Source organism: Furipterus horrens, unplaced genomic scaffold, assembly GCF_987537825.1.
Source record: "Furipterus horrens unplaced genomic scaffold, mFurHor1.1.pri manual_scaffold_3, whole genome shotgun sequence".
Taxonomy (NCBI): Eukaryota; Metazoa; Chordata; class Mammalia; order Chiroptera; family Furipteridae; genus Furipterus; species Furipterus horrens.
The window spans coordinates 159,891,091-159,907,441 of record NW_028327173.1 but is presented as its reverse complement, the minus strand read 5'-3'; the positions used below and the strand labels follow the sequence as shown (position 1 = coordinate 159,907,441).

The following is a 16,351-nucleotide window of genomic DNA, read 5'->3' as shown; positions in this document are numbered from 1 at the left end:
TAATCAATAAAACATTTTAAAAATGAGAATAATATAATAAATTTATTACTAAGTTTATAATCATGTACACATTCAAAAACATAGTACTATCTCATTCTAGTCAAAAATATAATTTAATTAATTCCATATTTCTATTTTTTATGTCTTATTTGATTAAAATACTGTTTAGAAAATTGTGATTGAGAACAGATCTATCTTACAGAGTTTTCTTTATTAAAGTGCAAGTATTTATTTTACATATTTGCTTTTACTTAGAGAAAAAAACTTACTTAGAAAAATACAACTTGGGTGTAGTGCCATGTGGTGTAAACAACTGAACTGTTTTACTTTTTACTTTCCTATGAATGAGCCAGTATATATTTATTAGTGGAGTTCCAGCTATAAAATTCAGGTAAGGGGTTTAAATATACCCTAGAGTATTATTTAAAAATAAGTTTGTTTCTTTCAAATAGGGTACCAAACTTGGTCTATGACATTTGGGGCAGAAATTAAAATATTAAACTTTTATTACCCAGTAAACTGAAAATAAAGTAAAGGTTAAATAAATACATTGCAGAAAAAAATATATGTACAAAATCACAACCCCTAAGAGGACAAATAATCTACTGTTCTCCACTATGAGAGCTTTATCGGCAGTAGTAATTCCACCTCGAGGGCCGTGCTAGTACTCAAAAATGTAAACAAGTATGCACTTTGTTTATATAAAGAAATATGAAGCATGGTGTGTGTTTCTTTATAGGTATCAAACAGCTAGATGGATTGTTTCAATGCACCAGTAGGGGCCAGCAAAGAGCTCTTAAGAGTTTTTCAGAACAGAATTGGCATTGAGATATGTTTATTTGATGTGTTAAATTCTTTTTAGACTTCTTTTCGAAACACTCTCTTAAGTGAATGAATTGCAGAGACAGTGGAATAAAATATCTGTGTGCTCAAACTATATTGGGGTATAGTTTTTCTCTCTAATCTGCATATATTTTTAATGGAATGTTTGCTTAGGCTATTTCTTGGCAGAGTTTTAATAGTCAAAATATAAATGGCATCATTTAAAGACTGTACTACTTGGCTGGAAAAGGCCCTAAAATTATAAGAGAAAATGCTTGGTGACAGCTTCTCTTAAACTTCTTTTTCTCTCAGCCATATGCTCAATTTTTGCAATAGTATTACTAGGCAAATTTTATATTTCTATCCGTAAGCTTTCATTTTGTATAAGAAGTGTTTTTTGGAACCTAAAATATTTATCTGTTTGATTTAATACTAGATTTTTAATTCACCCCACAGTTTTGGTATTTCCAAATTGCATAACTGTTTGAACTTAAAAAACGTAACAGTCTTTATTCCTTTCTACATTAACTAACTTGACTAGATTCCTAGTATGGCTACTATTTGGAAATTCAATCCTCGATTTGATACTCAATTACATGGGGTTTCATTCCTACCAACTTCCTGTAATTTTATCCCTATGGGTAAAAATATTAGTGGTCAAACTCTGCCGGAGAAAATAGGCGCTGTGATTCACGTACTTAAATGTTCATTTAATAGAGCTGGAGTGAAAAAATACTGTTTCTGCTTGAAATGCTAGAAGATTGTTGTTCTTGTGTTACTCATTCATGCAAATTGGAGAAGGTATAATTGAAACAAGGTTGGCAGTGTTTGAGGCAGTGTGCTGCAGCTGAGCTCAGCTTAAAGGTCGCTGGAAATCAAGTGCTTTGTAAGTGAAGGCATTTTGACTACAAGCAATTCAAGACATTTTGGAAACGTCAGTCTCAGGAATGGGTCGTCTTTTTGTTTCTCTGATATCTGGTATCTCGTGTTTTACTTAGGATAAAGACTACTACTTAAGAGCTCTTTCGGGCACCACAAATGATTTTTTCTTTCGACGCAGTGCAGCTGCTTCTAGCCTGTCTACCGACAGAGATCTTTGTTATGACTTTCAGCCCTTAACATGTTTGGAAATGAGAACAAATGGCACAGAGCTTACGATTGCACTTTGCAGCCAGAAGAAGTAACACTTATCCTTTGTCAGAAACCTCCGGAGATGATTTGGATAGCAGTGTTCCCACGTGTTTCAAAAGACCACCACGGATTTCAACATCTAACGTTGTTCAGATGAAGCTGACTCCCAGGCAGACTGCACTAGCTCCGTTAATAAAGGAAAACGTTAAGTCTCAGGAGAGATCATCTGCTCCTTCACCTGAAAATGTTAAAAAGAGCAGCTACCTACAGATTTCACTACAGCCGACAAGGTACAGTAGATGTCTTCAGTCTAGCAGTGTTGTAGCTGATGGTGATGATGCTTCATTTACCTGTGTCCTGAAGGACGGCGTTTACAGCAGTGCTGTGGTTGATACCGAACTGAATGCTGTGAATGATAGTAACCTTTTAAGCAGTTCTGCCATTTGCAGTGGTAGCCTTGGTAACTTTTTGACCAGTGAGCATGGGTCTTACAACAGCAACGGTAGTGAATATGGGTCATGCACAAGTATTGCGAGTGGAGGTTCATACACCAACAGTATCACCAGTGACAGCAGTGGTTATACTTTTCCACCGACTGATGATACATTTTTTGGTGGAAATTCATCTTCTGACAGTACTTCCATTAGATGCGTGCCCAACAGGAATACTACTCCATGTGAAATTTTTTCAAGAAGTACAAGTACAATTCCTTTTGTCCAGGATGACTTGGAGCATGGACTAGAGATTATGAACTTGCCAGTGAGCAGGAACTCAAAAATTCCACTAAAACGTTGTTCATCCTTAGTCATTTTTCCTAGGAGTCCTTCAAATACCCCACCAACTTCTCCAACAAGTACAGGTACTCTTCTAAGCAAAGGATCCTACCAAACCTCACACCAGTTTATTATTTCTCCCAATGAAACCGCCCACAATGAAGCTGGTACTAGTGCTAAGGGATTTCTTTCAACAGCTGTCAATGGACTCCGGTTATCTAAAACAATCTGTGCTCCCGGAGAAGCAAGAGACATACGACCACTTCACGGGAAGGGCTCATCACAAAAGAAAATTGTTATTGCGAATAATAGTCCAAATCAGACGACCTTTGAAAAGTCATCTGAAGGATATTCTTGTGTTTCACTGCATTTCACCCAACCAAAAGCAACAACATTAGATTGTGAAGCAGCAAATGGTGATTGTAAACCAGAGAGGTCAGAAATTAAGCTTAATTCTGATTCAGAGTATGTTAAGCTTATGCGTAGGACACCTGCATGTTTACCATCCAACCAAAATACAGATTATCAAATAAATACCAGTGGACAGTTGGAAAGACCAAATTTACAGATAAACAAAAACCATGCTATTTTACAAAGAAGTATTTCATTGGGAGGAACTTATCCAAATATTTCCTGTTTGTCCAGCCTTAAGCACAATTGTTCTAAAGGGGGACCACCTCAGTTACTCATAAAGTTTGCATCTGGAAATGAAGGTAAAGTTGATAATTTACCAAGAAACAGCAACAGAGCTTTCACAAATGCACTATCTAATTCTTCGAAGCATTCTTTTAAGGTAAGTTTTTTTTTGGTCTTGGTAAATGTTAATTTATATTAGAATAGCTTTATGAAGTAATTGGTTAAAATTTACTATAACTTAGCAGTTTTATATAGTTTCCTGGTCCTTTGCTATCAAGTATTTTTGTAGTAATAAACTTAGTATTTGTAAATCTGAGGAACCCGCCATAATTTTTCACTGTTATTTTACCAATGTAGAAAATATTCATTAAAAACACTTTCCAAAGTGAGTTAAGCCATAAAACATTTATGTAGCATAAAAACAAGCTTTAAATAATAATTTATTTTATAACACTTTAGTGTATTTTTCCCTCCCCTCAAGTAGCACAGTATTTTGATTTCTAACTCCATTTTTTTTTCTGACTTTCAATAATGCTCATTTGGTACGCTCCTTAATCATTGTGAAATAAAGTAAAATGTAGAATGCTTACTTAAAATATTAAACAATAAAAATGTGGAAATCTTGTTATAAATGAACATAGAGAAAAATGCTTTTCTAAAATACATGTATTTATTAGGTCATTGTTTAAAAACTATTATGTTGCATAGTTAAAGCAGATGAGAAATAGATAGCATTTTCATTTGTGTATACCCTTAACCACAGGAATTTTGTTTCCACCCTATTTTTTTTTAGCTACCAGTTAAAACTGCCTTCTAAAATGTAACTTCTTCTTTCAACAATATTAAAATACAAATTTTGTATTTTTGAATTTGGTTTCAATTGCTAGTTATTTCCCATAATGTTCTAGTTACCTTACTAATTTGTTATTTTGATAATTTTGCTTGTAATTTAATGAATATTAACTGAAGTAGTTCTTTAGGTAATGTGGCCTTTCCAAAGTATATTAAGTGTTTTAACTTCAAATAGTGTTTTAAAAATTTTGTATTTGCAAGGTCTTTTTAGGATACTAAAACATTTTTAAGACCAGGAAATTAAAATAATTTTCTGACTAAACCAATGTTAGGTGACAGTACAGAATAGTTGGGAGGTGGCTTGGGTAACTTATCTGTTTATCTGTGTTTATATAACACTCAATATCTATATTAAAAATTAAAAAGAAAAACTTCTGGACAAGTACTTGAAGTAAATAAAATATTCAGTAATTGCTAGTTTGTTTTCTTTCTTTTGAAATATGGTAAATATAATTATTGTTATCTAGTGCTCAGATGTTAATATAAGCAACTACTTTACTGAATATGAATAAAGATATGATTTAATATCCTGATCTATATTTTAGAATTAGTCTATTTACAAAACTGTTTAAAAACCAGCTTTTAGGTTATTACTATCTATTTAACTGTTTTACCCCCTAAAAGAAAGCAATGAAGTGATACTGTGAAGAAACATATTAATAGTTTGTTAATTGAATTTACATGTGCCTTGTAAATTTATAAATTTATTTTACATTTCATGAAATAATTAATCTTCAGGGAATAATTAACCTAGAAATATCCTTAAAATAGTTGATTTTGTGGTAAGAGTATAGTTGTTGTTTATGCTTTTGAAAATAGTATTTTTAATGTTTTTTAATAAAATGTGACTAAATGCTTTTTGCATGGCTAAAAATATACACTTTCATTGGTTTTATTTGAACTTAAGTAAGCTCACAAATATTTTTTTTGTGGCAGCCACATGCCCAGCTTTGTTCAAATTCTGTGTTTTTGGGTCGATTATTGGATTATAACATAGTTCAAAAGTGTGTAATTTGCTGCAGGGCTTTAAATTGTTCCCTTTTTTAATGTTAATTAAGCAATTCTTTATAAAAGTATAATAAACTATATGCTGACCCTTAAACTCAACATATACTAAATCTAAATTGATCTGAATGATTAGTGGTAAATCAAGGGCTCATTTTAAGAGGAAAATACTAATGCTATTTTTATCTAAACATAACAATAGTAACAATAATGGGGTTTTAGAAATAATCCTGTGTTTATCAATAATTATATATTAATCTAATTATAGTAGTATATTGTAACTCATTTATAAATAAACAGCTCCCAAAATATTTCCCATGACTCCAGTTAGTCTGGGTTAGTATTCTGATATGCTGAGTCTGGATTCACATTTAACAAGTTGATATTAGAGTAGCCATTTAGTAATGTCAGCTCTCTGTACTGAGCAGCCGTGAAATTAAATCACTGCTTTGGTCAGGACCCTTGTTTCTAAAGCACTGAGAGAACTACATATTCTTTTCTTATGTGTTTAGTTACTAGTCTCTAGCAGCGTAGTATCCCGTTTCTAGCTCCCTATCACCAACAGCTCATTAATGGCTAATTTTGTAAATTCAGTGAGAACTTTTACCTGTATCTACACAGGGCTCGGTTCTGTGTTTACAACTTAGAATGACCATGAGACTTTGTAGTCTGCATGATAGTGTTTATTTGTTATCAAGGAATACAACAATAACTGACATATTTATTACATATACTTTTTGAAATACAATATTACTTTTGTAAAGGCTGTATAATGACTTTTGATCTGAAAGTAGGTATTTGATGTTTTAACATTGTGTGTAATATTTTGTCAGGTCTATCAAGAAATAGGTTAAGGAACTAAGGTAGTTTTTATTCAGTTATAAAAATTACTATTCATATTTCTAAAATCTGTGTAATAGTTTATCGTTATTTTATTTTTCTCTGTTGTTTTCTAAATCTCCTATATTATGTTGTGAGGATGCTCAGAGTTTTCATTGTGCTATTATTTAAAATACATTAGCATTTTGCCCAAGCTTATACATGTCTTCCATTTTTCACATAGATGCATGTTTTTATCAGAAAGTTTGGCTTCACATTGTTTTCTTTTTGTTATAAAATTTCTGTTCATTTTTTTGTTGCTTAATCCCAGGTAGGTAAATTGCTTAAGCTTAGTATAGTACAACTTTTAAAAAACTGTCTCAGTTATTTCAAAAGCCTTTAACACTTATCTCAAGATTATATTTTTCAATAATCCATTTAGTTGTTTTTTCTAAAATAAATATCTTAAATATGTACTTATTTTAGTGTCCCATTATTTTCTTGGTCCTTACGTTATTAACTTTAGCAGCATATTTAGAGACATTAGGTTAAATTTATTTTGAACATTTAATCTTTCCTATAAAAAACAATATAGTTTATAAATATTGACTTTCAAATTGTGATGCAACAATATTAATGACCAGTTTTGGAAATTTAGTGAGAAATATATGCTTGTATATATATATTTCTTAGAACTGAGGAATTATAATATTAATTTCAGACTGGGTCAGGGAGTTGAATTCTTTGCTTCAGCAATACTTTTATTTTCTCTGTAGATGTGTCTTTTAAAATTAATTCATCTAACACACCTGTGAGTCCCTACTATTTGCCAGACCCTGACTCAAGCACCGAGAATAAAAGATAATAAAGTGCAGTCTCTACTTGGGGAGCTTCCATTCCAGTAATAGAGACACACTGGTAAACAAAACAACTTTTCAGACTAATAATGTGTGATGTGCTAAAACAGAGGTGTATATGAGAAGGTGAAAAAGATGTGACTGTCGGGTTGGTAGAGGAAGGCTTCACAGAGGAGGTGACATTTGAGTTGAGTCTTGGTTGGTGAGTTGGAGTTCACCAGGCAGAAATATCAAGGAGAGTCTAGGGTAGTAATTCTCAGTCTCAGCACCACTGACATTTAGGGCCGGATACTTTGTGTTGTGTGGGGCTGTTCTGTACCTTGTAGGATGTTTAGCAGCATCTCTGGCCTCTACGCACTGGATGCCAGTAGAACCTCTTTTTTCCATTTGGGACAAACAAAAAGTGTCTCCAGTCATTGCCAAATGTCTCTTATAGGCAAAATTGAACCCTGTTGAGAATCATTGCTCTAGGCAGAAGCAGTTGCACATGCAAGGCTAGTTGTGTGAAAGAATCACACTATAAAGGGTTCAGTGTGACTCAAGCATAGGGAGTCCAGGTGTGTGCAAGGAGATGATGAACTAGAAGTGGGTTGGAGTCCCATTGGGTGTAGTTCCTCATGCTGAAGAGAAAGCAGTGGGCCCCCAGCTAATGGAGAATAGTTAGGCAGTGGTAGTCTTGACTTGCGATCGTAATGTGTTCATTTTTGTGTTTTTAAATACTGTATTTTTCGCTCCATAAAATGAACTTCTTTTCCCCCCAAAAGTGTGGGTAAGTGTCTGTGCATCTTATGGAGTGAATATTGCATCACAGACGTGATGTATATTACCTGACCTGTCAGTGGTGGCAACAGCTGTTAGAAGAGGAAGTGGTGGACCCATGTGAAACCCTTGAGACATTTAAATGTCCCACTTTACTCCTGAATCTCAGGGCATCTGGTCAGTATGAAAATAGCGAAGAAAGTGATATCAGTGACTGTGAGCAACTGAGCTTCATAAATTCTGACACTAGCGATGATGAGTTCTTCAGGTTCCCAGAAAACGAGAAGAGTACTTGAACCTTAAAGTCTCTCCTCGTTTGTTAATGACAGTGATAATGGTTCTTAATACCGCTGTTGACTGCTGTTCAGTTTCCATGGTTGAAATATTATTCTGTTATATTTTATTAAATATTTTAGTACACCATTTGGTTCAGAATTTTTTTTTTTTCTTGTTTTCCTCTTCTAAACCTAGGTGCGTCTTATGGTCAGGTGTGTCTTATAGTACAAAAAATACAGTGATATTTTATGGCACTGTGGATTATAAATTAAAGTCTTCTTTGATGTAGGGTAAATGGTGACATCATGAACTAAGGGAATTCAGGAGAAGAGGCCAGGTTGGGAGAGGGAAGGAGAAATCATGTATTATTAAGTTGATGTGTTGGGAGGCTGTCCTGGTAGTACCATCAAGTAGGGCAGGTGGAGATACAGGACCAAGGCTCAGGGAAGATATGAGAGTTGGGAATGGAGCTTGGACATTATGAGTATAATTAGAGCCTTAGGTAAGGATTAAAAACACCAGGAAAGTGAGACAGAGATTAGGGTTGGGTGGGAATAAAACAGAATTCTGGGAGCACCAACATTGGGGAGCTTTGGGAAGATGGTGGAAGAAGAGATGAAAAGGAGACTAAGAGCTGCTAGAGGGGCAGAGAGCCTAGGAAAACATGGAGGCAGGAAAGTCAAGGGAAGGAAAAATTCAAGGTGGGTGGCATGCAATGCTACAGAATTGACGTATCCATTGAATGTGGCAATTAGGAGTTCCTTGGGTATCTTAGCAAAAGTATTCTCAGGAAAATAATGGAAAAGTCTGGTTGAAATAAGAATGAAACAACTAAGGAATGAAAGTAGCAAGTTAAGAGTGCTTGCTACGTGTCATAAAATAGGCGTGAGACAGTGTAGACAAGGTATATATATTTAGTAGCCACCATGCAGAAGACACAGTAGTAGATGGATATAAGATGCATAAGACAGAGTCTCCGTCTACAAGAACATTGCAGTCTATTTCCTGGGGGTTGGGGAAAGGCTGTACCTCTCCATTCTTTAATCTTAGTGAGTATGCACAGTAAAAACCGAAATGGAGACTCAGCAATAAGAAATGAAGAAAACAAAATTAGAAGTGAAAACCTGAGGCTGCCTATAAATAGTCATAACTCAATTTAAACAGCGTTACTCTTTCTCGGTCTCCTCCCTACCACCAAAAATAAGACAAAACAAAAACATAGCTTCCATGTAGAAAACAAGTCAAGGTTTAAGTCCTATTCCTAGAAACTACCTGGAGAATAGACATACCTTTCTGTTTTTATGTCACTGACTTCTTCCAGGATACGGAGCCCACCAGGTGCTAGCTGTTGTGAGGCCTCACCCTTGTAAACCCACTGTCCCTTTACATTATGAGTGACAGTGGAACAAGATAGACCGGGAGAAGCTAGAACCAGGAGCCTATTTAGGCAGAAGGGGCTTGGCAGAGTCCCTGGGTATGGCCAGCCAACGTGTTGAGGTCAGGAGGGTTAGTTAGCCGAAGGAGCAAATGAGTGCTGAGAAAGTGAACCAGTGATGTTGTCAACATACCCAGGAAATACCTGAAGTATTGCTTAAGTGTGTGATTCAGTATCCTTTGTTTGCCCATGGGTGAGATTGGAAGACTATGGTCAGATGAAGACAGACACTTAGAGATATAAGAAAGCCTTTCCAAACAAGAGGTGAGCAGATCTATCGCAACTGAGTAAGATATTGTGGGTAAGGCGCTCAGCATGGGAGAGGTTGTTGAAAAGCAATTTTACCTTCACTGAGATTTAACTAAACTGCTTCGATGTAACTAGAGCAGATCTGAGAACTGGGAAGTGCAAGCAGTAGCATGTCTATGTACCTTGTAGTTCAATTCGTAGCAAGTCACAACAAAGAACACCTTGACCAAGAGAACCCATAATATCTCTATTTAGGCTCTATGATATCTGTGGGGGAGGGTAAGGGGATTTTCAGGCCTCTTGATTTAGATGTATTAAAAAACCATAACACTCTGAAATATTTTGTGCTTATATTAACAAAAAATATTACAAAGCAGCAAGAAATTTACATCAAGGATATTGGTAGCAGACAATATCTTTAATTTCAGTTGTTCATTAAGTAAAGAAATATTTTTAACAGAATTTTTATCTTTAGTCCCCCTTACAAAAGCTGAGAATATACATTTTATGATATAGCTAAAATAGTATTATCCAGGACTACTTCCTTTTTCCTTTAATTTTTCTTTCAAATTTTTGTTGGTAGGTATTGCCTTCTAATGCTTTAAGGATTGTGGTTGGAGAATTGCTTATTAAATTGTCAGTTTTTAAATGCAGATTCTGGTTCAGAAGGTCTACGATGGGGCTGGAAAGCTCTGTGTTTCTGACAAGCTCCCAAGTCATACCATTGCTACTATTTCCCCAAACACATTTCGAGAAACAAGGCTTAAGATCTTCTTTTGAGAACAGTATTACAGTTCATAGTTGAAGTATACAATGAGTCCCTCTCCTGCTTTTACATAAAGAAGAGCCATAAGTATACTGTGGCCAGGGTGAAATAATTTGCAAAGCTTTTAAAATTGATTTAGGCATTTATACTAATTATTGATTGAGACTATGTAATACGGAAGAGATTGTTCAGACCAAGAAACATTTATGAGCAAGGTTGCCTACCTGCCGCATAAAAGAACTTTAATATGACTCTTCCAGAATACTGACTATTAATGTTTCCAGGATTACATTTTAGTTTCATTTAAGGACTTAGACATATTGGTCTATAAGGCATGCAGTTTTACTTAAAGAAATCTCTTGAATTCATCATGGTTGTTATCCTAGTTTATGTTGCTTTTAAATTGTTGCCTGTAATAATTTTGTCCCCTCTCAACATGAGATTTGAAAAATATGCAGTTGAAATGTTATGTTTTTCTTCATTATTCTGGCTCATTCTGGTCATATCTTAGGACTTCCTCTTTGTGAACATTTTCAGTCTTTTCTTTTTTTAAAAAAGTTTATTTATTTATTTATTTGTTTGTTTGTTAATTTATTTACTTATTTTTAGAGAGAGGGGAAAGGGGAAAGAGAGGGAGAGAAACAGCACTGTGTGGTTGCCTCTCACTCACGCCCCCAACTGCGGACCTGACGTGCAACCTAGTCATGTGCCCTGACTGGGAATCAACCCAGTGACACTCGGCTCGCAGGCCATCGCAGTCTTTTCAATATACTTTTCCTCTAGCAGTGCCGTAGAGGGTACTATGAAGAATGTTTAAATTTTATATTGGTTTATGTAATGAATTGAAACACCATATATGTATAATCAATGCTGAGTTATGAACTGCCCTTTTGATAGCTCTATGTGGAGGAACTTTAAAATTCCTTTATTTATAACTTTAGTGCTTCTTAAAATCACTTATTACTTCTCTAGTATAAATCAGAATATGAAAATCTTAGGAACTGGTCTTCCATTGAAGCAGTTTCAGAAATCTTATTGGTGGAAGAGTTTTTGTAATCTTTGTGACTACTGAATAGCTTAGCCTAATTTCAGGAATCCTCATAAGATATTAAATATTTCAGGTTAAAAAATGAGAAAAAGGAAGTGTAGCAAGAAACAAGTTAAAGATGGGGAGATAAAAATAGATACGCATGCAAACAGGCCGGCAAATGTAAATTTTCTAGAATTGATCAGAGAATCATTCTAGAAAAGGGAGTAAGCAAATGGGTAATCTTTTGGGGGCTCTAATTTACTAGAATGTAATTCCCTAAACCAGGGACTTCTTATCTTTTAACTGTTATATTCCCATGACCTAGAACAGTGCCTAGCATGAAATAGACCTCAATAAATATTTATTAAATTAATGAATGAAGCCAAGGGACCCTTTGGAATGGGGTAGAGGTGACTGGAGTACGCTGAGAGATGAGGGCAACCAGATGGCCTTGCACAAACAGAGAGCCAAACTAGGATATTTAAGTGATGACTGTAATGATGTGTGGGAGCTACTTGATGCTTCATCCTTTGCACGCAGGAGTGGCACTCTTAAATGAATACCTTGTCCCTGGGGTGGATGCCAGTGGAATATTATGATCGTGACTCAAGGATTAATTTCCACAGTGGAGTCTGATTCATAGCCTACATATTCCACTAACTGGTACCGTAGAACTGTCTGGATAGAGGTTCAGACCAAGTTTTCTAAAGAGAGGATTGAATGGGACAAAACGTTTAAGGGTACTGAGACAAAGGCCAGTTGACTAGCTTTAAATTTATCATTGTTTCATAGAATGACTTCATTCCAGACTTGATGTAAGAACTGGATTCTCAGAGCTGTTCCTAGAGTCTCAAGTAACTGTTATAGCTGCGAATGACCTTTACCTTTTGTACCAAGGCTGAAAGACTCAACCCTCTGAAAGAGTCACAGAGCTTAATGGAAACTCAAGTCATCTTCAAAGCAAATGAGTTTAACAAGTATTTATCAGAAATAGAATATGTGCCTGCTCTAAGTGGCAAGTATTATTCCTGGCATTGATAAGTTTATAATGTAGATGAGAAGACAGCATAAGCGATTAAAATAAACAACCAAAGTACAATAATGTTTAATGTATAATATAATAATATACTTACTTCAGGCAGCTGAGCTCCTAAGCTCTGAGATATGTTGTTGCCTATGTAATTTTTAATCAATTTAAATTTTTATCAGGATAATACATGTGTCTATTTTTAAAATCAGTTGTTATTTTTTTGAAAACTTCCTTCCTGCCTTTCTCTGTTCTCTCTTCCTAGAATTCCTATTAGCCAAAGTTTGTGCCTCTTAGATTGATCTTATAACTTATTCTCTCCTGTCTTCTGCCTCTGCCTCCTTTTCCTACTATCTGGAAGTTTTCCCTTAAGTTTCTCCTTCTCTTTAACTTTAAAATTTTGGTTATTTTAATTCCTAAGTTTTATCTTGTTTCTGTTTTATAAACACTATCTTTTATTTATCTGAGACTATTTTATTTCAGGTTTTTTGTTTTGTTTTGATATGGTTCTACACTGTCTGTGGTTCCTTTGGTTCTTGTTGTTATTGGACATTTTTCTCCAGGAGACTGGTGAGCCTTGCTGTCTGCCCATACTTGAGAATGAGTCATTATGAAGTGATTTGGAGGCTCTGTATTGTGCAGGGCTTTTCAACTGGTAGGCTTCATTGTTGGGAGACCTCTAACTTAGTATCTGGAGGTCTTTTGTCAGGGGTCAGTTTGTTTCTCTAGAAAAGAAACTTCTAATGATTATCCAGTTATCTTTTATAGCTAGGAATGAAGGTGATTTCTTTCTACAGTACTGAAACTGAGTTAATTCAGGGTAAAATATGCCTTAAAAGTAATATTTACTTACCAAATTCTTAAGTCCTGATGATGATTTAATTAATTCACAGTAAGTGAAGGGCCTGATTGTCATACCTGTTGTCTGAAATAAATTGTGTATATTCTAGAAGTGAAGATACTCCTAGAAAGACTAAATTAAATATTCTTTATAATAGAATATATAGTTTCTTTAACATATTTCCCAACTTTTTACATTCTTGGCAATACATTTAAATGTAAATGTGCTTACGTGTCACTCTGAGGAAAAGAATAGACCTATTAAAACTGGGTTTGAGTATAGAACCAGAAGGAAGAGGAGACCATAATGACCTTCTACTGGAGTGTCATATTAGATGCTCACTGTCACTAGAACTTAGAACCTCAACTATGATTTTTTTTTAACTTGGAGAAAATCCTGATATATGTTTTTAAACTCTTAACCCTGTATGTCCATCTGTAAAACTTTAAATCAGGTAACATATATACCACATTTCAAAAAACTCTCTGAAATAGCGATTATCTCCATATTAGACATGGAGGACAAGCTCAGAAAAGTTAAAATGACTTACTCAAGGTCATCAATCTAGTAATTATCAATTTGGACCAAACGCAGGTCTGTTATGAATTCTAAAGCAGTTTCCTACCTCACGAGCCAAGAGAACTTTCATTCTACCCTGCTTAGAGCAGGTTGTTCTAGTAAAAACTAGCACCAGAAAGAACATAGAAAGAGTTGTATAAAGGAAATTTTCTACCTGGACTCACTACAATCTGATGATTAACTTTTATACTCTGTAGAACATATAGTCCAATGAAGTCCTTTCTTGCTGCCATTGTTGAATGAAAGGTAAATTCAGGGATTATTATTTGAGCACATTATTTCTAGAGAACCAATTTATTTTTCAAGTATTTTTTCTATTCTTCTGACTTGTGACCCAATATTTGTAATTACTTTGTTCTTTCTGATTATTTTTATTGATCAAATAACACATACTGTGTGTTTCTACCTCCTAAAACACTGTTTATGAATTTCATACTTATTTTTTCTTCAATAACTACTGTAAACTACCTAAATCATTAAAAACTACCTATCTTTTTTCCAAGTATTTTAAAACTTTTTATTATAGAAAATTTCCAGCACACACAAAAGTAGAAAGATTAATGCATTGAGCCCCCATGTATACCCCCAGTGTACCCCCAGTTTTAACAGTTATCAAGATTTTTTTCATACATCTCTTCTTCCTTTTTTTTTTTTTTTTTTCCCTTTGGGTGATTTCTTTTTCTGGAGTGTTCTTGAAAAGCTTATCTTAACCTTTCTCTAGATATGATGAGTCAACCTATGAAAAAAAGAGAGCCATGATTCTGAATATGGTAGTGTGAAGAAATCTGTCAGCTCAGAGGACCTGTCTGAATCCCAGGGCAAGAACTAAAAATAAAATCTTAAAACCAAAAAGTACTGTTTCACCAAAAAATTTTCTAGAAATCCATCTGTCCAGTACAGTGGCCAGTAACCACATGTGGCTATTGAGATTTAATTAATTTAAATTAAATCATATTTAAAATTCTGCCCCTCATTTGCACCAGACACATTTTAAGTGCTCACATGTGTAGTGGCTGCTGCACTGGACAGCACAGGTATGGAATATCCCATTACCGGAGAAAGTTCTGTCGGACAGGGTTCCTCCAGAACAGCAATTTTCAACCTTTTTCATCTCATGGAACACATAAACTATTACCAAAATTCTTCAGCACACCAAAAAATTATATATTTTTTGCCAATTTGACAAAAGAAAAAGGTATGCTTTTGTTCATTCACACTGGACAGCTATTGTTGTGTTGGCTGTTGTCTTTTTTTTTTTTTAATTTGACGATCTAAAGGAAAAGAGGTCAGTGCCCCTGTCAGGTATTCCATGCTTTAAAAATTCTTGCAGCACACCTGCTGCTCTGGAACGTTACATTTGAGCTGCAAGGCACTGATGGCCCTGCAGCTTTGACAATGCTCCAGTGTACTGAGCAAGGCACCTCGAGCTACGGTGCCAGGTAGCTGTGGTGGCTGAAGGAGGAGAGCCACATCCAATGGCTTTATTTTTCTCTACTGGTACCTGTCTTGCTGTTTAAGCAAGAAAAATTTGGCTTTAAAAGAATCTGTTGAGTTTTTATTTTCTTAAACAACAGTAACCCACATCCTGCCCCCCCTCCTTTTTCCTGTTTTCATTGATAGATTACATTCTTGAATAAAAATTATTAGTCTCCAACACTGGGAGAAAGTTTAAAAACTATTTATAGATCAGTGAAACTTATATTTGACCAGATAATGAGGTCATCAAGTTGTAAGAGTATTCTGAAATATTTTCTAGCTGAGAAAACATTATTCATTTCAAAAAGTAAAAATTAAAAAAAGCAAAGAAAGAAAAAAAGAGAGAGAAACCACTTTGGGAATCATTTGGTAACTATTTTGTTTATTATTTAGAGGTATTCTTTGGCCAGTCCTTTCAGGTCTTCTTCAATGAGCTCACTTTACTGACAGTGAATCTTTGCATGTATTCACCAGTCACTATGCACCATTTGTGCTTAATACTATTTGTTAATAATTAGGGAGAATACTATTGAAACTCCAACAAGCAAATTTGGCTTTTAAAATGTCTTTTGTTGTGAAATACGAAAGTGTAGAAGACATTGTCCCAACTTTTGATGAGGCAGTCTAAGACAGAAAGACAAAGAACCTATGTAATATAGTTTGAAATTAATTCTAGAAGGACTGGAGAGTTGAAATGGTTGAGCTTCAAGGCTACTCGCCCACAAATCAAGAGTTTGCAGGACGATCTTATTAAAGTAATCTGTAGACTGGAAACTTTGATTGTCAACAGTGTTCTCTAGACCCATGAATGCTAGCTGTTTCATACACTAAAGAAACATATTCAGTATGAAGTTCAGTGGTTTGTTAAACTTCAGATTTAGTTACCTTTAAAGCTAATTCATCTAGCAACTAACCTAACAATGAGTTAGATAGTGACTTCCAACTATGTGCAAGGCATTGCTAGGCCCTGCACAATATGGCAAAACTTAGGAATCATTTTTAACCTTCCTTTTTAACA

The 16,351-nt window shown here is 34.8% G+C and overlaps 1 protein-coding gene across 4 annotated transcripts in view; it reads left to right on the top strand.

Annotated features, from left to right (window-relative positions):
* The window catches only part of NEDD4 (NEDD4 E3 ubiquitin protein ligase), an 84,485-nt gene that overhangs the window by 7,273 nt on the left and 60,861 nt on the right, over positions 1 to 16,351 (top strand). For 3 of the 4 annotated variants that reach the window (XR_016509798.1, XM_090270645.1, XM_090270644.1), the window contains exon 1: positions 1,582 to 3,519. The exons of the other annotated variant lie outside the window; for it this stretch is intronic. Coding sequence is in view for 2 of the 3 variants with exons in the window: in XM_090270645.1 (XP_090126771.1) it covers positions 1,963 to 3,519 (1,557 nt within the window). In the remaining variant the exon portion in view is untranslated. Of the gene's footprint in view, positions 1 to 1,581; positions 3,520 to 16,351 lie in introns of those variants that run through there. 4 annotated transcript variants of the gene reach the window in all.